Raw genomic sequence first — 25,482 nt, 5'->3', positions numbered from 1 at the left:
AAAACTGATAGATGTCAAAAGAGTTTGTGGTATTAAATATGCTTGATTGTAGTTAGAATCATAGAATAGTTAGGGTTGGAAAGGACCTGAAGATCATCTAGTTCCAACTCCCCTGCCATTGGCAGGGACACCTCACACTAAACCATCTCACCCAAGGCTTCGTCCAACCTGGTCTTGAACACTGCCAGGGATGGAGCATTCACAACCTCCCTGGGCAACCTATTCCAGTGCATCACCACCCTAACAGGAAAGAATTTCCTCCTTATATCCAATCTAAACTTCCCCTGTTTATGTTTTAACCCGTTACCTCTTGTCCTGTCATTACAGTCCCTAATGCAGAATCCCTCCCCAGCACCCCTATAGGCCCCCTTCAGATACTGAAAGGCTGCTATGAGGTCTCCATGCAGCCTTCTCTTCTCCAGGCTGAACAGCCCCAACTTTCTCAGCCTGTCTTCATACAGGAGGTGCTCCAGTCCCCTGATCCTCCTCGTGGCCCTCCTCTGGACTTGTTCCAACAGTTCCATGTCCTTTTCATGTTGAGGACACCAGAACTGCACACAATACTCCAGGTGAGGTCTCACAAGAGCAGAGTAGAGGGGCAGGATCATCTCCTTTGACCTGCTGGTCACGTTCCTTTTGATGCAGCCCAGGATACGGTTGGCTTTCTGGGCTGCGAGCTCACACTGAAGCTGGCTCATGTTCATTTTCTCATCGACCAGCCCCCCCAAGTCCTTCTCTGCAGGGCTGCTCTGAATCTCTTCTCTGCCCAACCTGTAGCTGTGCCTGGGATTGCTCCGACCCAGGTGTAGGACCTTGAACTTGTCATGGTTAAACTTCATGAGGTTGGCATCAGCCCACCTCACAAGTGTGTCAGGGTCCCTCTGGATGGCATTCCTTCCCTCCAGCGTATCAACGGAACCACACAGCTTGGTGTCATCAGCAAACTTGCTGAGGGTGCACTCAATCCCACTGTCCATGTCAGCGACGAAGATGTTGAACAAGACCGGTCCCAACACCGATCCCTGAGTGACACCACTCATTACTGGTCTCCAGCCGGACATTGAGCCATTGACCACAACTCTTTGTGTGTGGCCGTCTGGCCAGTTCTTTATCCACCGAGTGGTCCACCTATCAAATTGATGTCTCTCCAATTTAGAGACAAGGATGTAGTTGATCTTATTAATTTTCTGGCGGCTGAACAATGCCTCTGGTGGAGAGCAGAATAGGGTTCTGGAGGAGTACTGAAGAAATTAAGGACATAACATTCAAAACCAATATTGTCCTTTACTATTTTCTGCACTCTGACTTCCGACTATGGTGTTTTAGTTAAGAGAAAAATCTGGTGGTCTTAATAGCAGTTATAATTGTACTATTTTCTGCACTCTGACTTCCGACTATGGTGTTTTAGTTAAGAGAAAAATCTGGTGGTCTTAATAGAAGTTATAATTGCATGGGGAATATGTATATGAATAACAAGTGATAAATTGCTTCGTATTTTGAAGAAGAATGAAGGTAAGATCATATGTGAATCTCTATCTCTTGCCATAACATATGTTTCAGATGGGGGTAATGTAAATACGGACATAAGTTTTCCTACCTCAATTTTCACTTCAATTTAATTGTTGTTAGATTAAAAATAAGGAATTGTCTCTATATTTGCTTATATTGTACTCAAAGATAAATTCTGGAGAGTCATGATACACTTCAGAGTGTAACACTGTAATGTGTGATGAAGAGGAAAAGTAAACAGGTATTAAATTAATTGTAAACACTGCTAAAAATTGCAAAGTTCATAAATTATATATTTTTGAGCTTTTTTATTATATTTTCATATGAAGTTCCTAACATGACTGACATGCTTTATTCTTTATTGGGGTAAAGGTTTTGTTTGGTTTCAGTTAATTTTCCATTAATAGTTATCATAAATTTTGTCAGTAAGGAGACCTGGAAATGGTGATACCCAAGAAAGTTCTTGATCATATAGGTTTAATTTATTAAAAAATTTAAACTTGTTAAATATCAAGGCTATTTATTTCTCTGGGCTGTAGCATTTATTTACATGGCCTTTTGAATCTTAGCAAAATCAACCACTCCACACATCCAGGCCCAGCTAAAACATGAGTAGATTTTCCCAGTAATCGTATGAGGTAGTAGTGATTCTCTGGTTCATGTATTTAAAGTACTCACTTCTAAAATAACATTTCTTGGAAACAACATAATCTGCTTAGTAATTGAACTGCTTATGTGCTGCTGCAATTCTAAGTCCAGGCAAACTGAGGTGCTGCTTCAAATGCAGTCTTGTGAGTTTATACCTTAACTATCTGCATGTGGAGACATCAGGGTTGTCACCTGAGTTAGAGCTTGGATTACAAAGAAAACTGGTATAATCATCTGTAGAACAAACCAAAGAAGGAAGTCAAGCCATCTGTTTTAGTCAGGAGAGCACCTTGATTTTATGGCTTCCTATAAAACCAGAATGTCAGATGTGCAGGACATTAGTATATTAGTATTAGGACATCGAAGTATTTAAACTGATATCACAATGAAGTGCTTTATTAGTTGATGGCAATAAATAGTGAAATAAAACATGAGAAGCCACTTGAAATCAGGCTGGTTAGCAGGAGTTTGTAGAGACAATAAGGTAGTGTGTTCCCTGTGTAATAATGAACCCTTTTGAAGATTCATACAGCCATTAAGTCTCTAATCTTTTCAAACTGGTTTGGTCTCAGATAATGGAACCAGGAAATCTTTTATGGTCAATAGCTTAAAGAAAACTATAGATGAGGATTACAAAAGTTTATATATTACTAGTAAATCTATTTCAAGAGTAGTGGTGTACGGGTTTTGAGCTAATTGAGCTAATGCCTAAACTGTTACTTATAGACATGTGTAGCATAATATTTTAAAATCAGTGAAGGATTATGAAGAGATATACAATTTATACCCATTTATCAAATGCACACTGTGACAATATTATATCAGTTTCTTTATTAATAACTATTCTTGGTACCTTTTAAAGTTTATACGGGAAGTGAAAATATTTTTGGTGTTTCAGGATTATTAAGAAAGAAGAAAGCAGTGGATTTGATATTCCATGCAAGTGTTTCAAAGCTGTGCTTCTCTGCCTCTAGGCTGTATAGAAAGGGGTCTTTGGGAGTGTCCTTTGAAGAAGCTGTGCATCAAGCGCTCCATGATCTGTGATGGTTTCCCAGACTGCCCTGACATGACGGATGAAAAGAACTGCTGTAAGGGTTTATACAGTTTGTTAGTCCCATAAAGCACTGATCACGTTCTGGGAATCTTTGGGTGCAAAATAAATGAAAGTAAACAGGTTTTCTACCAACAGAAAGGCTTAGTCATTCCCTCAGTTTCCTTTTCAGTTTTTCTGTGGAACCAATGTACCTCTTTCCTCATCTTGCATCATCTGTTGTTCACATCCTTGGATCCTTTCTGTCTCCTTAATCACTTTAGTCCTCTCGATTTCTCCCTCTCCTTTCTCTTTCTCGTGTCTTTGTGATTCTTTTCTTTATTCCTTGTAACTTGACTCCTTTTCCCTTTTTTTTTTTCAGCTTTGTTTCATGTAGGTATGACTGCTCACTGCTTTTTTTTCCTTGATTTCCACTTGATTTTTGCTCTAATCTGCTCTTCAGTAAATTTTATGTTTCCCTGTTTTATTTGATTTCTCTTCTGCTTGACGTTTCTTAGATTCTGTCTCCCCACTTGGCTGCACAGGACAGAATCTTGGCTTCTGCAACCCAAACCATGATAAATATCAGAGATACAAAATTTAGTGTGGTACACCAATGGTGTGAACATGCTGTCCATGTGCACAGTGTGAGTTGGCTGACAGTGTGTGGTAGGCCCGCTGGTCCACTGTGGAAGCTGCCCTGTGTTCTGTTTCTGACCAGTGTTTCTGCAGCTGACCAGTGGGCTGGGAGGATGTGGAAGGAGCTGCAAATGGCAGCTGCTTTGCAGGCTCCTACCCTGCCTGTGAAGCTGGGAGCTGATGCTGTGAGATGTTACCTTCACTTTCATTAATATATTAGTGGTATACTGAATTCTTCTCTTTTGAGGAAACCTGGTGTGTGGGCATATTCCCAGGACAAGGAACTAGCAGAGACATACAGGGTAATACTCAGCCTGCACAAGAGAGAAGAGATGCTTGGTAAATGTGTTTGAAAGCTGAAATTTCAGTTCTTTGGTCAATCCCCGTATTTCTGCAGTTTTTTTAATTTTACAATTAAAAAAAAAATAAAAAAATAAATTATTCCAAGCCTCTGGAGTTCTGTTGGCAGGGACAAGATGGTAGGCACATTTTATGTGCTATGTGGATCATATGAATATATTTGTCAAAACAGAACATTTCTTAATCTCCTTTATTGTGAATGTTACGCCATTTGATTTCCTAGCAGTCTGTGTCCTGTAATCTAAACAAGGGCAGGTGGTATTAAAGTTATTTGCTCATTATCATACACTAAGATCATGTCAGAGAAAAGATTCAATGAGGGCTTCTGTTAAGCTAGTGTATAATTACCAGCCTGGATTTCCTCTCTGATTTTGTGTCAGGCTTGGAATATTCCAGAATGTCAGAAGTTTTCCCAGCTAAAGGCTTCCAGCTTTTGAAATATGCTTTCTCTGGGAGGCAAAGTTAGAGAGCTTTTTCTAGTTTTGCGCACTTTGTTCCAGAGCCAGGTGGGTCACTGATGTCAGAGTAGGCAGTGCTGCCTGCTCTCTGTCTATGGTTTTCACTGTGGAGTACCTTTTTTGCACTAGTGTTGCAAATAAATCCTTGGTTTGTATGGAGTATAGATGCTGTAGACACTCTTGTGGTTCCTGCATTGGAAAGAGACTCAGGAAATCCCTGTCTAATGCTGCCAACTGGCAACCAGCTGTGAACTGGAACATGTCTATCTGTACAGCAGTTTCCCATCTCTAAGGTGGCGATAAAAATTATTCTGTTATTTTATATAGCAAAGGGGGATCCAAAAGTGAATATGGATTTGCTGTGGATGAGAGGAAATACGTATGCATTGCAGTAAAACACTTTTTCAGGAGCATGAAGAAGTCTCCTCAAAAGCATTTAACGCAGTATTTCCCCTTAAAGCTTCTGGGAGGCTTAGGCAGGTTTCATGTAAGGAGACCACAAGTGATACAAAGTAATCACAGATCTTGCAATTTCCAGGCACTCTTCCTTCCCTTTGCGTGGTGGTGTCCACTGCCACTCTGTGGCAGCAACCACCTTCTGTCTCAGTGATGTCTGTCCTGAATTTTGTTGCAAATCTGTCTTACTGTCTTGCTCCATAAATCCAATCTGTGCCTACCTTCACCCTCCTCCTCACTCTTCCAGTCTCAGTGTAAACTTCACCTCGATGATTTCTTTCTCAGTATGAAACATGTCCTTGCAGCATTTTGTGAAGACAGCGAACTTGAATGTGCCAACCATGAATGTGTGCCACGTGAGCTCTGGTGTGATGGGCAAGCAGACTGCAGTGACAGCTCAGATGAATGGGACTGTGGTAAGTTTCCACTATGGTGCTCTCTGCCTGGAAGCAGTGTTTGGGTGATGGCAGTGCTCACTGGTGATTTTGTTTAGAATACAGTTGCAATAGTGGAGAGAGGGTCCCTTCATTACCAAAAGGAGTCTGGGTTGAGGTTGGGAAAGCGTGCAAGGAAGTGGGCAAAAGAGAAAGAAAAGCCTCGGTGTAAAGTGTCACAATGCAAAGATACAAGAAAAATGACTTGGCAGGGAACTTGTAGAATCTGTAGATGGTGTGTAAAATCTGTAGTGTTGTGGTTAGAACAGAGAGTAGGAGGATGTTCAGACACAGAATTCATTTGGGCAAAACTTCTAAGCCCTGATTCTGTACTTGTGAAAACTGAAATTCCCGCTGACTCGAATGGTGAAGGTTCAGAGCTTATGAGAAGAAGATAGTCCTACCAGGTCCCCTTTGCACTGGCTGAAGACCTGCAGAATGACGTAACCTGCTATTGCTATATAGAGTCAGATCAGGCCTCATGATTTTATCTGTTGTTAAAATAATACTCTTGAAGTATTAATTAAATCTTTAAATAAAAATAAAGGTGGACTTCAAGAAAGTGGTAGTATGTCCTCTTGAGATTTCACTGATCTAATGTGTATTTCTGTACATGACAATGGTTTATATTACTAAGTTTTGAGATACCTTGTGTGTAATTTTAAATAAAGGGAAATGGTGTACTGTGGCTTGCAGAAGCAACTATTTTGTATTCATATTGAAGTAGATTTTATAAATATTTTAAAACACTTAACATTGTATGAGCAGGGGAAGTTTAGACTGAATATAAGGAAGAAGTTCTTTACTGTGAGGGTGGTGGGGCACTGGAATGGGTTTCCCAAGGAAGTTGTGAATGCTCCATCCATGGCAGTGTTCAAGGCCAGGTTGGACAGAGCCTTGGGTGACATGGTTTAGTGTGAGGTGTCCCTGCCCATGGCAGGGGGGTTGGAACTTGATGATCTTAAGGTCCTTTCCAACCCTAACTAGTCTATGTTTCTATGAATGTTAAACAACAACAGAATTAATAAAACCTATGCAACAGAGAAGAACTATTCTAGAGATGTATATTTGAAAATCAGTAATCTAAGATTAATATGTACCAGTTTCATGTGGAGAGCAGCAGATTACTTTCAACATATAAAAAAAAATGTGTAATGACAGTGTTAAGATTGTTAATACCAAAGCAAAAGTCAGGAACAGTTTAACTAAAACCGGTATATATGAGGGGAAGAAATGCACAACCCAACCTCTTGTAAGGGATCCTAGAAAGGGAGGGTTGTAAACTTCAATTTTGGACCATTTTAAGAAGCTTTATGTGTGTAATAAATGCAGTTCACACACTTTTATAAACAGATTAACAGGGAAGCAATGGTCATGATCTTTCTTGTAAACAGTAGTTGTTTTTTCTTTCTCTCATTACACCCACGTATTGTTACTGCGGGAATAGTACATATTACTGAGAGTCTAATGATGGTTATCACCAATATGTCAACCAGCATTCACCTCACAAATGACTTTAGTGATTTTAGTTGGACTATTTGTGGGGTAAAACATCATTTAACAAGGTTAAGGCTGTCAGAAACCCATGTAAACCTGTGCTGGTGAGTCAAGAGTGTTCTGGTTTATTCTAATCCTCAAGATGCTTTTGTTGCCTAGTGCCTCATGCAAGGTTCTAATAGCCATGGTTGCCTTGGTTTTAAATTACATAGCTGTTGAACATAAAAAATCAGCAAAAGTGCCAGTATCTTGGAAAACTCTTTTAACTGTATGTTTTCAGGATGCCTTTTATAAAACTATGTGAAATAATAGTGAAGCTGTTCTTCTTTCTTTGCAGTTACCCTGTCTAAAAACATGAATTCCTTGATGTTCCTGACCATTCACAGGTCAGCTGCTGCTAACCATGTTTGTGCTGATGAGTGGCAAGAAAATTTAAGCCAACTGGCCTGCAATCAGATGGGCTTAGGGTAAGGTCAGTAGTTTGTAGCATTGATGAATTTCTTAGGACAATCAGAGTGCTGGAGTTGAATATGATTGATTGTTGATCCCTGCAATGCTATACCTAGTGTGGAAATTTTCATAGAGAAAAGAGGTAATGAAATTTTGTGAACTATGTCAGGAACAAAAGCTCACTAAAATCTAGGGACTTTCATCAGTTTATAATCATTACATGATTGATATTAAAAGAGTGTGTTGTAAAGATACTGAGGTCTTGCCAGACCTTGATATCTGAACTTGCTGTTATTGCTGAGGCTCAGAATTGTTTGGCAATGTGATAGTTGTGTCTTCCTAAAGAATGAAAGTAGACTTGTCTTAGGAAGCACAGGAAAATTCCTCTGCGTCCTTTTTAAATCTGCAATAAGTACTGTGAGCTAGGCCAGCAGATACGTTTAACTTGGGCATCTTTGCAAAATGAATTGTTAAAGCTCTCTGTGTGGAACTGGTTAAAAAAAATAAAAGCGCCTCTATGCATCTTTCTTGTTGCATGCTCACTAAACTAATAGCTGTTTTATGGAATAGTTGATGCAAAATGTAACTGTGGGATAAACCCCAAGTGCTCTGGTATCCAAAGCTCTCTTCTACTAGGGAAGACAGCCAGATAGCATAGCAGGTATCTTTTATCTGTGTCTGATCCCCAAACTGTCTGCCTTTTACCACTACATATACTGACATGCAGTCTTGTTCTTTGTACCTGTGTCAAAACCACAGAAGGATAATGACCCTGGGTTACAGTGTCTGCACTTAACCTCCCCTGTATTGCCTTGCACTGCATAGATGCTTGACATCAGTTCTAACACATCCCCTGAATCCAAGACCAGCTGTGCTGAATGGACTACCTGCCATTCTAACACCCAAAAATTCTGCACTCCTTTAGCTGGTTTAGTATATCTAAGTAATGTTGACATTATCTTTATGCTTTAACTTCTGTAAATCCCAATAAGCTTAAACTCCTTTGATACCTTCAAAAATAGCTATTGCTTTAAGAGCTACTTTGTTGCCTAAGAACAAACTGATGGTCTTAACATTAAAAATATTTTCTTCTTAATATTTCAGTCTCATAGTCCTAACATAAAATTTGCTTAACTTTCCTATAGTGCTTGCTGCTAGGAAAGTGAAAAAAAGTATTAAATTATAACAAGAACTCCGATTGCTTCCTTTTTTCAGAGGTATGCCTAGGCTGAAATTAGCATGAGCAGGAGCATGATATATCAAAATTGAGACTTCTTAGTACCTTAGAGCAGGAATTACAGGGAATGGTAGCAAACGGTATTTTTATTTTCTTAAAAGACTATTTTTCATAACCATGTCTGGTGTTTTCCCAAATGACAACACCCAATAATGTGGAAATATTTAAAATATGAAAGCAGTGTGTTTCTAACAGCTTGTAGATATTTTTTTTAATTCTTCAGCCTAAATTAATCTGGAAAAAAAAATGAAGATAATTAAATAACAGTGGTTAAAGCTAGGTTAGTTCTGCTGACAGTGGTAACATATTTTACAGAGTATCAGTCTGTTTACTTGGGAGGTATAAGCATTGTGCCTGAAGCAACATCAGAGGTAATTCTGCTCTGCCTATTTCATGAAATTTGAACTATTTTCCTGGCTGTTGTTCAACTCTTATTCCACAGATGATGTATTTCTCCAGTGTTTCGCAGCATAACGTATGCAATATTTTGTGTGATGCAGTCTCACACAAAAACATGTGAGTTCTAAGTATTGTCTGAAAGGCTTTGGCCTCATGGTAGCTGCTGGTCAAGTTATTCAGTGTGTGTTCTTAGCAGTTCTTATGTTTTCCTCTAGTGCAAAAAGAAATGAACTTTTGTTGATAATGATGAGAGCCTAATGGGAGCTCTTTGTTCAAGTCTTAGCTTTCTTAGTTTATGGCCAGAGGAGGCAATCGGATCACTTGATATGAGTGCCTGTTCATTGCAGAACAGAAAATTTTGTTCAGAGACCTCTAATTGAGTCCCAAATTTAAATACAATAAAGTATCTGGCTATTAGGCTTCCTACTAACACAGGCAGAGAACTGAATAGCAATCACCATCAGTGTCTCAGATCAAGGATAGATATATCCTGGTGTGTGCTGCAGAGGTTATGCTGTTGAGGATGGGCATACTATGCGGGTTCAAAACATTATGTTAGAAGACAGTAGATTTGTTTTGATGTTTAGTTGAGGAAAACCACTTTCATATACTCTGAAGTCCTCATTTTTTATTGATTGAATGGTCATATAAAACCAGGGTCTACTAAGATCCGAAATTTGACAAAACCAGCAGAGTTGTTCTGTTAGCGTAATAGTTTCTTTCCTACGTACAATGAGGTAACAAATGTAACCTGCTGTTACTGCTCCCTTTCTTGGAGGCTGCGCCACTGGTGATCCACTGAAACAGATAGCTCCTTTTCCTTGTATCCTGTGCCAGAGCACCTATTGTGTGTGTATTTGTGCAGGGGAAAGGCTAATCTCTTTTTGCTGCTTGGCCTTTTGTCTTTCCTGATGTATTCTGCACTCTTTCTTTGGCACAGATTTCTTCAATAATTTTTACCAACTAAGCAGTCAAGCTGCTAGACCAATAACCTTTTGTTCTCACGTGAATTATTATGCTAATTACTTACTAATTCTACAACAGAAATAATGGAAATTCAGTTTAATGTCTTATTTGTTTAAAAACATCACAGAAATGAAAAATTGAATGCTTCTGTCCTACCCACAACAGAAATTTGAACTTCTGAATTTAGCCTACTTTATTTCCTCCAAGAATAAAAATGGCATTTAGTAAATCAAATTCCGTGCCAAGATGAAGTATTTGAACTCATCGATGCAATCTGGATTTTACATTCAGTTGAGACCTACTCAACTGAATGTAAAATGTGCTTGACTTACCTTGCACACATACACATTGTCCATGGCTGCAGTGTGTTCTATTAAATCTTTAGAGGATTTAGTAAAACAACAAATACTTCAGATTACTTTTTTTTTTTTTTGAGAGCAACAGCAAATTATCAGATGAAATTTACTGAAAATGACATTACAAGTTATGGAAGACTGTTTTAGTAATTCTGAGCAACCGTAAACCAGTATTAAATTACATATACTTTAATCAGTGTATGAGAGTTGTATTAGCTTAACTCTGATAGAGTATGTCTCATCTTTCATGTACATATATAATTTAAAATCTAATTATTTGGATAAGGCTTTTTTCAAAGAATTTTCAACCTAGTAATTCCTTACAAATCGTAGCAATTGCCTCAAATAGTCAGTAAGTGTATGGTTACTCAGCTCGTGTAACACTTTCTAGCTCCATGACTGGATAGTTTTTATTTCTTTAAGTAAAAAGATAATTATTATTAGTGATTTAATATCTCCAGCAACCTTGGACCTGTCTGAATGTGCTCCTAGGCAACCGGGTGTAGGTTGCCCTGCTTGACCAAGAAGGGTTAGACCAGATGACCTCCAGAGGTCCCTTTCAACCTCAATCATTCTGTTATTGACTAAAAGAAATAGAAAGATACATGAATACTACCAGCCAAAGAAATGTTCTTATTGTAGTGATTGATCACAAGTCCTTTTTCAAACTGTTTTACATCACAGCTTGTACAAATGGCATTATGAACCCCCTTGTTTTTTATTTTCCCAAAAAGGGCTTCCAAGTCAAATTTACTCAGTGTAACTCTAAACAGATATTACATCTGTCGGTCCTTAAAGCTCATTCTGGAATTTGCAAGCTGAATTGTTTTTTTCAGACTAATGTGTTATGACCAGAACAACTATGGGAACATTTCTTAGTGAATAATAACTCTCTAAAGGAAAATGTTGAACAAAAATAGAAGCAGATTTTATGCAAATTCAGTAAATAGTTTTAGCAGGGGAAAAAGTCTGAGAAATCAAGTTATTTTGTTCTGAACATTTTAAAACGAAACACTTCACTTTTTAGTTGAAAACAAAATGTGCCCATGTTTTTAAAATTAACAATTAACTTTTTTAACTTTGCATTTCATTTGAAGTTGAATTAAGACATCCTACTAATAAAATCTATATTTATTTGAAGTTTTCAATTTAGGTGGCCCAAAATGTTCTTTTTATAAGTTTAGCTACTTGAATCTTATAACTTACAGAGACTCAAATGACAGTGTTGTGGTTTAACCCCAGTCAGCAACTAATCCCAAGTAAGTGAGCAGCCACTCACTCACTACCCTCACAGTGTGATGGGGGACAAAATCAGAAGAGTAAAAGTGAGAAAACTCCTGGGTTGAGATAAGACAGTTTAATAAGGAAAGCAAAATCTGTGTGTGCAAGCAGAGCAAAACAAGAAATTCTTTACTTCCCATTGCAGACAGGTGTTCAGCCATCTCCAAGACAGCAGGGCTCCATCATGTGTAATGGTCACTTGGGAAGACAAACACCATTACTCTAAACATCCTCCCACCTCCTCCTTCTTCTCCCAGCTTTATGCAATGAGCATGATGCCATATAGTATTGAGTATCCCTTTGGTCAGTTGGGATCAACTGTCCCAGCAACTTGTGCACCCCTAGCCTGTGCGCTGTGGGGTGGGGTGAGGAGCTGAAATAGCCTTCAGGCTGTGTAAGTACTGCTCAGCAGTAACTGAAACATCCCTGTGTTATCAACAGTTTCCAGCACAAATTCCAAACGTAGCCCCATTACAGCTACTACTAAGGAAATCAACTCCATCCCAGCCAAAACCAGCACACAGTGAAAAAGCAAGCAAATATTTTTTTTCAGCATAATAACATATTAATTCATTCTTGATAGCATCAAGTAGTCTATCAGGACATAAGACAGTAGACATTTTGAAACCTGGAAATATCATACAGATTACCTGCTTTCCACCAAATAATTAAAAAACTATTTAATCATACACATTTTAATTTTGTGTATACACATTTTAATTTTGTGTCTGCTCTGAATTTTTTTAATCTCCATTTTCATATGTCTTCATATTAAGATTTCAAACTCCTCTGATTTCAATCAATTTGATGTTTTGCTCCATATTCTATGGCACAGCCATGGCTTCGTAGAATTCTGCTCAAGACCAAGAAACATCTCAAACAGTAAGTAAGTACAGGCAGGAAACAGATGCTGTTCCAGCTCTGAAATAGGCCTGATTGTTTTTATATTAGTGCCCATACACACATTATTCATTACTTTCTGGCAGAACACAAGGCTTCCTTTTTCAAGCCTGCTGTCAGATGAGGCTTAAAACAATCAAATTACAGAAGCTGCACAGAGGATTACTGTTACCATGAAGGGAGAAGGAATCCAGTTTATGAATTATACTTTATTCTGAACTTGCAATTTAATACATGTAAGAGTTTTCCACAATGAACAGGCAGAATGAGGTATTAAAAAAAAAACATTGCTGTAGATAAGTATCCCAAATTATGTTAGTTTTAGTGATAAACAGAATATTAACTTCATAACCTAAAATTAGTCCCTCCCTTCTATTTTGGTCTTTTTGGTTTTGGTGGGTTATTTTTTTCATTATGGTTGAATATGCAAGTCATAATGCTGCTTGTGTTTCACTATAAACTATACTATAAACTTTGAAAGTTGTGCACAGCTATCAGCACATAGCAGGCTAGAATGCTTTGAAAACTATTTCTTTTATATTTCATAGAATCATTAGGGTTGGAAGGACCTTAAGATCATCTAGTTCCAACCCCCCTGCCATGGGCAGGGACACCTTACACTAAATCATATCACCCAAGGCCTCATCCAACCTGGCCTTGAACACTGCCAGGGATGGAGCATTCACAGCCTCCCTGGGCAACCCATTCCAGTGCCTCAACACGCTTACAGGAAAGAATTTCCTTCTTATATCCAACCTAAACTTCCCCTGTTTTTGACCCATTACCCCTTGTCCTGTCACTACAGTCCCTAATGAAGAGTCCCTCTCCAGCATCCCTATAGGCCCCCTTCAGATGCTGGAAGGCTGCTATGAGGTCTCCACACAGCCTTCTCTTCTCCAGGCTGAACAGCCCCAACTTCCTCAGCCTGTCTTCATACGGGAGGTGCTCCAGTCCCCTGATCATCCTCATGGCCCTCTGGACTTGTTCCAACAGTTCCATGTCCTTTTTATGTTGAGGACACCAGAACTGCACACAATACTCCAGGTGAGGTCTCACGAGAGCTGAGTAGATGTAGGCAGCGAGGAGAAGCAGACAGGCCAACCCAATATGGGTGATAAGCAACTTCTACCTTATTTGTGACGCAGTTCACACATATATAGGAGTGGTATTCAGCCACTCCTTCTTGGCACAACAGTATTGGTTAGCCCCACACAGCTTCCTCCACATTCTCCTCCCAGGTCCGGTCTCTGGCCACCTGTGGGGGCCACCCCTGCCTTGCTTGCACAGTCCTCCAGAACTCTATGGTCCTGCTCTTAGAGTCATTCTGCAGCAATTCCCCCCTTTTTCTTTGTGCAAGCAAGGCACTATGGGTTATTCTGTTCACCTGTTTTATCACACAACTATAAACATGTCTAATAGCTACGATGATTAACCCAATCAATGATACATAAGTGCAATACTTTTAAACAGTGTTTGACTCAACCTGTAATGCCCCGTGAAAACAACCATCTAATTATTCTTAGAATACTGCTCATTTACTATGGCTGGGTAAGCTGAGCCAGGGTTCTCAGCTGTGCGTACATCGAATTAGCATAATCAGAGAGACTCATACAACACATTCCAACAAACTCCTCAGATCCATGTCCCTGTTCCAACAACAAAAGGTTCTGCAGTGTTGCATGTCTTACAGAGTCAACATTAAAACAAATCAGAAATTGCCTTCGATGTAGAATTGTCTGCTTAGCAACTCAGCAACCCAGTCTGCTTAGTTGAGCCAAGGCCCCAGCTGAAGCACTTACAGTGATTTGGCATATTATGATTGGATACATGTTTTGAAGACCCTTAGTGACTAACATATAATTGGTTAAACACAGGTGTGAGAACTCAACCTTGAAAGCTTGCCAACAGTCCACAGTTCTCATTAACTTGGTGAATTCCAGCCTCTTATCTTGCTTGCTTAAGCTTCTTCGGGCCTCCCATGGCCTTGCTGTATCTTTCAGGACTATTCAGAGTTTATGTACCAATTATGCATTCTCCCGTGAGAACACTGTCTCCACATCTCCCCCTTTATGTTTTATATATGGTTTGGGTGGCCCTACTTGAGCAGGGGATCTGGGCTAGATTATATTTCCAACATATGCCAACTAGAGGCTGCCTGGGCCTGCCCCTTTTTTCTGCTGTATGGCTCTCTGATAACAGGCTGTATAGCTCTCTGATACTTCACATCAAGGTCTGGCATGGCATGTGTCCCCACCGCTCCATGCCTGCTGGGTTGCAGCCAGCAGCGGAGCTAAAGGTTCTTCTTGGTGGCAAACACAGAGGCCAACCCAGTCTTGCCCTTGATTGTGGTAGCAGGCATTTGGTCAGCCTCAGTCCTTGCACCTTGCTGTCAATGCACAGTTTCACCTGCTTCATCCAGTACCAAGTCGCTACTACAGCAAGGCACACACAAATTTACATTAGCAGAGTAACTATTACAGGGTGCAGCAGCATGTTGAAGATGCTGATGGCAGCGAGGGACTAGCCAAAGAAATTTCTTACCAGTGGAATTCTCCCCCCCTCTTAATTTGTTCCATCACCTGCTTTATAACACTACCATTGTATTAGAATCTTTCCAGCTTTTGCCTTAGCATTTTCTAGCAGCTACTGCAAATTTCCATACTCTAACATCTCTTTTACAAGTGACAAATCTATACAATACAAGGTGTAGTTCCTCATTAGCTACTAGCTAGTAAATACAGGTGGTTTTATACACAAAATCACAACCTCTAATAATAGCTACTTTACAATCACACATATTCAGGATGTTACTTTTCATTTGCCCCCAAGTGATGTTTTGCAGTCATTCGTTTTTCTCTTCCTCTATCTCAGTCTGCTTGGGGTATTCACGGTCAGCTCCTGTAGCTGAGGCATCAGGTTTTTCCATTCGTCTGTCCAGCTCATGGCAAGGCTTGACAAACTTTGCAGGCAGTCACCATGGACCTGTAGGCAGGAGGACACAAATATACCCCCTCCCCCAGGTTATCAGTTCTTCAGTTCTTGAGAAGTAGACAGGTTAGACAGGTTAAGTGCAGCATCATTACTCTCTCTCTGCCCCCCCTTTTTTTTTTTTTTTTTTTAGTCCCTGCAAAAGCCATCATTACTCCCACTACAGTCCCACGTACAGAACGTGGCACAAGGACCCTGTGGAGACTAACAGCAAACCAGCTCCAAGAAGCATCATTGCAGTGCGAGGTGGCAGGCTCATCCTTAGCGGGCGTCCCCGCAGAGGCTCTGCCTCCCCCACAGCGCATGAGGCTTGGGCTTTTATACTGACCAAAATGCACACTCATTCCGACACAGGTGGCCAGCCTCTGCTGGAAGAAGTGGCCAGCAATATCTACAGAGGTCTCCAAGGGTTGCTAGAAACCTGGACATACTTATATTTACCAACTTCTAGTACATGAGTATCACAGAGAAACTGTATGGGCTCCCCCTGTCAATTGCAAGAAAAAATCATAACATACACAGCTTGAGTGTAAGAGGATTTTAACGCATACGTGGTCACTGTTTGTCAGGCCTCCTTAACTATTTTGAGATCAAGAGCTTCCCACTCTTTAGCCCCCTGCTGTGTAGCAAACACAGGATATGCAAAGATGCCCATTGCAGAAAATTCCCCAGTAATGTTCGCATCCTCGGTTACCCATTGTTACAACTGAGCGTCTCCAGGGCCAGTGAGTCTGAGCAGGAGATGAAGAGTCAGGGTCTGGAAGCAGAGGATATAAATCTGGCTCGGATTCAGGGGATTCGGGGGCTGATCCTGGGCCGAACTCGGGGTCTCCGTCGCTCGCAGCTGTGTCTTTCTTATCAGATGTCTCTCGTTCGGTATGTGGCCATCTGCAGACCTGGCTCCTCCGTAACTGAGTTAAAATTTTTTCACTCTAGGGCATAGTGGGCTGGAGAGGCTCGCAGTTCCTTTAAATCTCCCGCTAGCGCATGATCCCTATTTTCTACTGCCTGCTTCAAAATGGCGCCGCAATCGATCCGGCGCCGAGGCACCGCCCTCTTTCTTTGGGATTCCTCGACATTTATCATGCGTATCCCTTCTAATATACTTTCTCTGTCCTTTTCAAAGTCCCTACTTTCGGAACTGGGGTGGTGGGGGAGCAGGGGGTTACACCTCCTCCGCGGCACCTTGTGATGGAGGGGGAGAAAAGGAAGGGGGGGTGGGAAACCCTGTGCTCCCGCGAGTTGGGGGAAACGAGTTGTAATCTTCCCCCGGTTTCAAGCGACCGGGGACATCTGTTCCTAGTTTCTCCGTTGCTACCGCGGCAGTTTTCTTTTCTGCCTTGTATCTTTTTATACAGTTCATTACTTCCCTCCGTGGTTTACCAAGTTTCTTTGCCTTTTTATAAACATTAAGCACTGAGTCAAATAGTTCATCACCAAACTTTTGCCACTCACTCTCCTCAAAAACTGTATTAGGATCTACAAAACATCCCTTAGCCTTCCGTACAGCCACTAGACCTGCTAGCTGCTTTAGAGTCTCAGGCTCAATTCCCCGCTTTTATAAAAAGCACTGTAGTAAGTTCAGGGCTCAATTCCCCACTTTTATAAAAAGCACTGTAATAAGTCCAGGGCTACCTCTCGGTCCATTTTCATGGCCAGCCTTTTCCGGATTGTCTTCTTCTGTGTCGTCCTGTAACCTTGGTCTCCGGATCGGCCTCCCAACGCAGCAGTGTCTGGTTCACCCCAGCGGCGGACTCCTTTCGGTCAGTCCAAGCACCCGGGTCCGTCACGCCACCGCAGCAGCATTGCTCGCGCTCCCCGGCCGCTGCCGCCGGCGCCGCTCACTCGCAGTTCCGCGTCCCCGTTAACCAGGGCCCTGTATCTGGGTCCCCGTTAAACCGGGGCCCTGTATCCGGATCCCTGTTAGCCGGGGCCCTGTATCTGGGTCCCCGTCGACCAGGGCCCTGTATCCGGGTCCCCGTTAAACCGGGGCCCTGTATCCAGGTCCCCGCTAGTCGGGGCCCTGTATCCGGGTCCCCAGTGACCAGGGCCCTGTATCTGGGTCCCCGTCGCCCGGGGCCCTGTATCCAGGTCCCCGCTAGTTGGGGCCCTGTATCCCGGGTCCCCATCGGCCGGGGCCCTGTATCCGGGTCCCCGTCGACCAGGGCCCTGTATCCGGGCCCTGTTAAACCGGGGCCCTGTATCCGGGTCCCCGCTAGTCGGGGCCCTGTATCTGGGTCCCCGTCGACCGGGGCCCTGTATCTGGGTCCCCGTCGACCGGGGCCCTGTATCTGGGTCCCCGTTGACCGGGGCCCTGTATCCCAGGTCCCCGCTAGTCGGGGCCCTGTATTCCAGGTCCCCGCTAGTCGGAGCCCTGTAATCCGGGTCCCCAGTGACCGGGGCCCTGTATCTGGGTCCCCGCTAGCCGGGGCCCTGTATCCGGGTCCCCAGCGACCAGGGCCCTGTAGTCCGCGTCCTTGTTCGGGCACCATTTGTAAGCAGCGAGGAGAAGCAGACAGGCCAACCCAATATGGGTGATAAGCAACTTCCAGTTTATTTGTGACTCAGTTCACACATATATAGGAGTGGTATTCAGCCACTCCTTCTTGGCACAACAGTATTGGTTAGCCCCCACAGCTTCCTCCACATTCTCCTCCCAGGTCCGGTCTCCGGCTACCTGTGGGGGCCACCCCCTGCCTTGCTTGCACAGTCCTCCAGAGCTCTATGGTCCTGCTCTTAGAGTCATTCTGCAACAAGTAGAGGGGCAGGATCACCTCCTTCGACCTGCTGGTCACGCTCCTTTTGATGCAGCCCAGGATACGGTTGGCTTTCTGGGCTGCAAGCACACACTGAAGCCGGCTCATGTGCATTTTCTCATCAACCAACACCCCCAAGTCCTTCTCCGCAGGGCTGCTCTGAATCTCTTCTCTGCCCAACCTGTAGCTGTGCCTGGGATTGCTCGGACCCAGATGTAGGACCTTGTACTTGTCATGGTTAAACCTCATGAGGTTGGCATCAGCCCACCTCACAAGTGTGTCAAGGTCCCTCTGGATGGCATAACTTGTGTAATGAAATTGCCCTAAATGTTACTTTGCCCTATTGTGAGCACATTTGTAATGTAGAAGACAAACTGGGTTTTGTTTTGTTTTTTAATTCTAAAAAACCCCTCCTTAAACACACAGAAGGGAATCCATAGCTTGAAATTCAGTGTCTTAAGGGAATATTCTAATTTTAAAGTTGAAATTTGCAAAGTTAGCAAAAATCTAAGTTAGACTTTCCCATTCTGGTAGACATAAGTGCTGCAGCAAATTAAAATGTCCTGCCTTTCTGATTTTATATGACTGAATTTGTAGAATCATTGAGTAACTTCTTTTGAAATTGCCTTAGACTAAAGGGAACTTCTTAGATTAAAGAAATTAGAAATGTTAGAATTATACATGCTCTTTGATTTTCATGCTTTTCAACATGCTAGATTTAGCAGCAAAACTAACTTGGCTGAGGCAGAAGCTATACAGTGACCTGAAACTGGAAGCGGTGCTCCAGAGAGAGGGGTGATGTAGTTCAAAGTTATAGCTTCTTAGATGGCAAAGATTTAAGAATTAGGGCTAAAGTAAGAAAATAATAGGTTATAAACTGCTCTTCAAAGTAGTTATTTTTTCTGAAATTTGTCCAAGAGCTCTTAAGATCTGTGGCTATGGCAGATCTCCAGTATGGCTGCTAGTAATGATAGCCAATAGTTTTGAGAAGTTGTGGTGACTGGCTACCTAAGGCTGAGAACTGTTAGGTAAGCCTAACTCATTAGGCCTAACTCATTAAGCCTAATTCATTAAAAAGGGAAAAAGAAGATGTAGAGATTTACAAGCTAGTTACCTAATTTCAATTATTAACTAATAATTGCAGAAGTATAGGATCTTAATGACAGGCAGAATATATTTATCAATAACAAGTCATGTCAGATTCCCTTAATTTATTCCTTGAAAAGGCAGAGACATTGTGGATAGGGAAGTGTCATGGTTTAAACCCAGCCAGACAGCTTGTTCACTCACTCCCCCCCTTCTTGCCCTCCCCCTACTCCCGGAGGGACGGAGAGGAGAATCAAAAAGAATGCAACTTCCCCCGGGTTGAGATAAGAACAGGTTAGTAAGTAAGGTATAACACAAATCACTACTGCTACCACCAGTAATAACAATGATAAAGGAAATAGCAGGGAAGAGAATACAACACCTCACCACCAGCCGACTGATAACTCGCCCCCCCCCCCCCCCCCCCCCCCAGCCCGACCAAGCACTGACCCATACCTCCTCCAACCCTGCAGTCTCCCAGCCCTTCCAGCTAACTCCCAGTTACATCCTGGGCATGACGTGCCGTGGTATGGAATACCTCTTTGGTCAGTTTGGGTCAGGTGTCTTGACTCTGCTTCCTCCCTGCCTCCTCTCCTCCCTGGCAGAGCATGAGGCTCACAAAGTCTTTGGCCAAACCAAAACATCCTTGTTATCAGCTCTGTTCCCAGGCCGAAAGTCAAAACACTGCACTGCACCAGCTACCAAGAAGGAGAAACATGACTGCTACTGCTGAACCCAGGACAGAAAGAAAGAGTAAATGTGATATATTTTTCACTTTTTCACCATGTGAAATGACTTCTATCATAAGTAACAAGATATGAACAGAGATTAAATGATACAAGACTGCTGATTCATTTTCAAACCATAAAGATGTATTGGTGGAGGGCTCGACACATCCCAGTGGATTTAGTATGATATTCAGTGTTGTCATGAGTCATTCAGATGGTAGAGTGGTGAGCACACTTAATAATTTCCCATTCAGCATCAAGCTGGGAGGACCTGAAAACATTTTGGAGGACAGGATTAGAAATTAACAATTTTTTTGACAGATGGGAGAAATGGCCTGAATTAACCAGGAGTGTTTATGTGTTATCCCTCTGGCGTATTCAGCTTCTGTTAGATTTTGATTAGATGGGGAGAGTTCAGAGTAAGACAGCAGGAATGACCAGAGGCCTAGAAAGCATGGTCCACGAAGAAAAGTTGAAAAGTCTGGGTGGTCAGTCAGGGGTCAGGAGGTATAGGAACCTTCAAACATGTAAAATATTGATGCAGAGATGTAAGGAATAAATTGTTCTCCATTTCTGAAGGAAACAAGAACAAAATAATGAGCTTAAAATGATAGGAAGATTTAGAACAAACAGCAGAAAAAAAATTGCTAACTCTAAATCCTGGAATATATTGCCTGGAAATGCTAAGAATTCTCTCCTGCACTAAAGAGTTTTACAAATAGGGCAGACAGATATTTGTCAGGAAGAATTTAGATATAGTTTATCTCATTTTGGATTAGGGGAATGGATCAGATGGCCTCGTAAGAGCTCTTTCATCTGAATTTTCTGATAGTTAACTGTTTTGGTTAACTGCTGAGTGTGGAAGGATTTTTTTCATAGGTCCTAGTTAAATTTATGTGGTCTATTCAATAATAGAGTCTTATAATCCCATTGGTTTTAAAATAATATTTCAGTACTCAAATGGTTCCATCCAAATAGCACCACGAGATGTTACAAGGTCATGTGGATTCAGGTAGGATTTGTAATTTATCTTAAAAGCATGGTGGAAGACCTCATCTAAAGATGATCATTCGTAAGGCATGCATTATTATTATCGTGGCATGGATGTCTTATGTTTGCAGATATAACTAACAAACGTACTGAAGTGATACAGATATTTCAGTGACTGTATTGTAGTGTTAAAAGATGCTCTTATGTACAAAAAACCTCTTCAAGTAACTGTTAGGGTTTTTTTAAGATTAAGCTTTTCAGCATAGGTAATGATCAGTATAGTGTATTTGTACTGAGGAGCAGAATCATGAAGTCCCCATTGTAGCAGACATCTGGAGAACACCTAGGCCATCTCCCTTTTGAAGCAGGGCTATTGGCAAAACGAGGTAGGCTCAACCACTGCTGTGTTTAGCCAAGTCTTGAAAATGTTGATGGATTGAGATTCTACAGTCTCTCTGTCCAGGGCTACTCCACCTTCCTAGTGAAAAAGTGTTTATTTTTCATCTGCTAAGAATCTCCAGAGCTGCAGCTCTAGACCATTTCCCCTTGTTTTACCATGCAGCACTACTGAGAGAAGCTTGATTCCACCACCTTTTAACTTCTCTTCAAGTAGCTGCAGAGCTTTCTGAAGGTGTTTAATAAAAAAGGTTCTTTGTTTTGCTTGCCTGAAATTGTGAAAGATATTACATATGGCCACACACAAGACTTTTATGCAGAATGGCTTCATTCAGGTCAACCTTGTCAGGCCACTAAAAAAGAAAAAAATTGGCAAGAGAGCTAAATTTGAACTCAAATAATAGATTGATATCTCAATTGGCAGCTATAGCCTTGTCATTGCAGTCTGTAAGAAACTAAGTAAAGCAAAGTACTCTTATGAAGAAATTATACACTGTGGGTTGATGTGGCTCTGCCCATTGAAAAATCCTTCTTCCCTTTCTTTAGAGTGTGTGCACAGAAAAAATTGTGTGCTACAGCTCCAGGAGGGGCTGAGTAGAACCTGCTGCATTTCTGGAGCACAGGGTCTAGCTGAAATGAGTCCCAAGTACTCTATATACCTCCTTTTCTCTGAGTGCTTTACAGTCCCTGGTGTAACATATGCACTTGGCATAGCATCCCCTTGCTGGATTGCTGTAAGTCTTAGACTCAGAAGTTCATACCAGCCCAAGTCCTTCTCCTCTAATGTACTTAGCTTGTGTTCTCTCACTCTCTGGCAACTGCCAGAATGCTCTGGTCTCTACAGATGTTAGCTATTGACTCCAGCTTTCTTCAGCTAGAAATGAGATTCTTAGGTCCCTTTTATTCTGCCTGTTGCTAATTAGAAGTGGTAGCCCTTGCCTATTTGAAAGAAAACCATAAATAAAAATCATCAAGGGGGGAATGCTGTATAAATGTTTACAGAGAGCTTTCTTAAGACATAAATTAGCTACAGATTTTAAGTGTATTACATCAAGCTGTGACCACCAAGGCAAAAAGGCATAGCTATAATTTTACTAAGTACAATAGCTTGTATTAATAATAATAAAATCTCATACAGGGTTAAGTGTCTTGTAGATTGTTGCCCTGGTTTGGAAGTGCATGTCTGCTTAACGATGATTATAGCATCACACACTGTAATTCAGAACTGCAGGTTTCAGCAAAATAATTGGGTATGTGGGATAATGTAGAATTTGGATCCATCAGATGGCATAACATTTGCAACTTTTAGCACATTTTTGAGTTACACATTTTGTAGATCAGGCACTGTTTACAGCTACATGAAATATGACTGCACACAATTATGAAATGGTGACTATAATCGTTCCCAGATCATCATAAGGCAGGATGTCATCTTAAGAAGAAAAGGTTTGTGTATGTTTTTTGGGGAGAGAGTGGGAAATAAGCAAATGGTGGAAAAGAAGAAAGGAGAATTTTATGTGTCTGCTATAAGCAGGCACTGAGGAAGAAAGTGCTGCTCTTTTTTGCAGCAAACAGCTTTCTCTAAATGAGGAAAAAACGCAGTCTTTAAAAGTGCTTGTTATATCTGCCTGCACATTCTCGGTAGTAGATCATGGAATAAGTTTTGTTTAATATGCCCAGAGAAGGTTCTGAAAAATAAGTCATGTTACAGGCAGGATCGTGGGCTGTGATCTCGGAGCCTAGTCAGTTCTGCCAGCCCTGCTGAAAACATTTCCATGTGGTTGCACTGACAGCTTTAGCACAGAAGAGAACTCCTTGCTCTTTATTAATTTATGCAGTCAAGCAAGTAAAGGTTGCTGCACTTTTGTAAATATTTAAAAAGAAATATAGTTAAGACTGAAATTGGAGTTAAAAACAAGCTCATAACCTGGCTGGCATTTCTAGCTACTGCCATGAGAGATAGGCTTCAGAGGCAAGTGTTGGGACACATCTCAGTTTTTCCAAACCTTTCTCATTCTCTTTTTGATGACCTAGGATTTAGAATTTGGCCTTTGACCAGGGTTAAGAAAAGCACTCCTTGAAAGTCCTTATCATCGACAGAGATTGACGGCTAATCATGGATGGTTCTGTGCTGGAAAGCTGCATGACTTGTAAAGCCATTTTAAAAAAATACTCCTTTTCCCGTTCAGCATTTGAGATTTACTAAAACAGCAATTTCTTCTTCAGTGGCTTGAGTCTATCAGGCGATAACTAAACTGGGGAAGTGGATATATGAAAACATTTCCTGGTGAAGCATTCTAACTTACTTTCATATTCCTGTTAATTTGTTGCAGAAGGATAGGTTTGACATTGTCATCCATGATTTGTTCTATTTCGCAAAGCAGACATCTTGGACTTAGAGATACTGTCAAGTATTATTAACAAGACCCAGACTGCTCTGAACTGTTAAATTTTAATGGATTTGCAAAGATAGGAATATAAGAAAATATGAATATGCATATAAAAAATGTTTGGATTTTTTTTGTCTGTTTGCAGGCAGCTGTAGAAACAGTATGACAATGTGTGCGTTACAGTAAAAGCTCTTAGTGTTTCTGATTCCAGTTCCGGTTCTCGTAAAAAAATACAGCATAACTGACAGTAATATGTTAGCTGGCCTGGCTTCTTGGAGTGATTTCATTCCTCTAATTATGACTCTGCCACAAGTGGCTTTGACATAATATTCAGCTGTATGTCTTTAGAGTAAACAGGCATTAAGGCCTCTTCACCTTCATTAGTGTAACATAGAAACCTACTGAAAGATTTATGAGTGTCTTTGTTTCAGGGGACCATCCAAAACAGAAATTGTAATAGAGAATGAGGAAATGCAGCATCAAAAATGGCTGAATCTGCACTCAGACTGGAAGAATAAAAATGCATCGACTTTACATGCTCTTCTAGTGAATAGGTAAGTAATAGGTAAATGAGATCGGTTTCACTGATGTGGGCAATAAATTATCAGTGGAGGATGATAAACTCCCTTTGACAAGCTCTTTTTTTCCGAAGGTATCCATGTACAAATCCCAGCACATAGAATCATAGAATCATAGAAACAAGGTGGTTGGTGACAGCCAGCATAGCTTCACTAAGGGGAAATCCTGCCTGACCAATTTGGTGGCCTTCTATAATGGGGCTACAGAACTGATGGACAGAGGTAGAGCAGTTGATGTCATCTGCCTGGACTTGTGCAAAGCATTCGACACTGTCCCACACGACATCCTTGTCTCTAAATAGGAGAGGCATCAATTTGGTGGATGGACCACTCAGTGGATAAAGAACTGGGTGGATGGCCGCACACAAAGAGTTGTGGTCAATGGCTCAATGTCCAACTGGAGACCAGTAACGAGTGGTGGCCCTCAGGGATCGGTGTTGGGACCACTCTTGTTTAACATCTTCGTCGCTGACATGGACAGTGGGATTGAGTGCACCCTCAGCAAGTTTGCTGATGACACCAAGCTGTGTGGTTCGGTTGATATGCTGGAGGGAAGGAATGCCATCCAGAGGGACCTCGACACGCTTGTGAGGTGGGCTGATGCCAACCTTATGAAGTTTAACCATGCCAAGTGCAAGGTCCTACACCTGGGTCAGAGCAATCCCAGGCACAGCTACAGGTTGGGCAGAGAAGAGATTCAGAGCAGCCCTGCGGAGAAGGACTTGGGGGTGTTGGTTGATGAGAAAATGTACATGAGCCAGCTTCAGTGTGAGCTCGCAGCCCAGAAAGCCAACCATACCCTGGGCTGCATCAAAGAGAACGTGACCAGCAGGTCGAAGGAGGTGATCCTGCCCCTCTACTCTGCTCTTGTGAGACCTCACCTGGAGTATTGTGTGCAGTTCTGGTGTCCTCAACATGAAAAGGACATGGAACTGTTGGAACAAGTCCAG

At 41.6% G+C, this 25,482-nt stretch overlaps 1 protein-coding gene across 2 annotated transcripts in view; it reads left to right on the top strand.

Moving 5' to 3' along the window:
- Window positions 1-25,482, top strand: part of CORIN (corin, serine peptidase) — a 144,498-nt gene that overhangs the window by 108,688 nt on the left and 10,328 nt on the right. Inside the window, exons 14-17 of one of the 2 annotated variants that reach the window (XM_057431072.1) lie at window positions 3,132-3,245; window positions 5,406-5,516; window positions 7,369-7,417; window positions 24,386-24,508. In XM_057431072.1, coding sequence (XP_057287055.1) covers window positions 3,132-3,245; window positions 5,406-5,516; window positions 7,369-7,417; window positions 24,386-24,508 — 397 coding nt within the window. Of the gene's footprint in view, window positions 1-3,131; window positions 3,246-5,405; window positions 5,517-7,368; window positions 7,499-24,385; window positions 24,509-25,482 lie in introns of both variants that reach the window. The other variant, XM_057431071.1, reaches the window with a different exon arrangement.

This window comes from Pezoporus wallicus, unplaced genomic scaffold (genome assembly GCF_028554395.1).
Source record: "Pezoporus wallicus isolate ANWC-B61680 ecotype Strahan unplaced genomic scaffold, APGP_CSIRO_Pwel_v1 contig_7684, whole genome shotgun sequence".
NCBI lineage: Eukaryota > Metazoa > Chordata > Aves > Psittaciformes > Psittacidae > Pezoporus > Pezoporus wallicus.
Note: the sequence above shows the minus strand (reverse complement) of the source record. Positions and strands in the feature narration are given on the sequence as shown.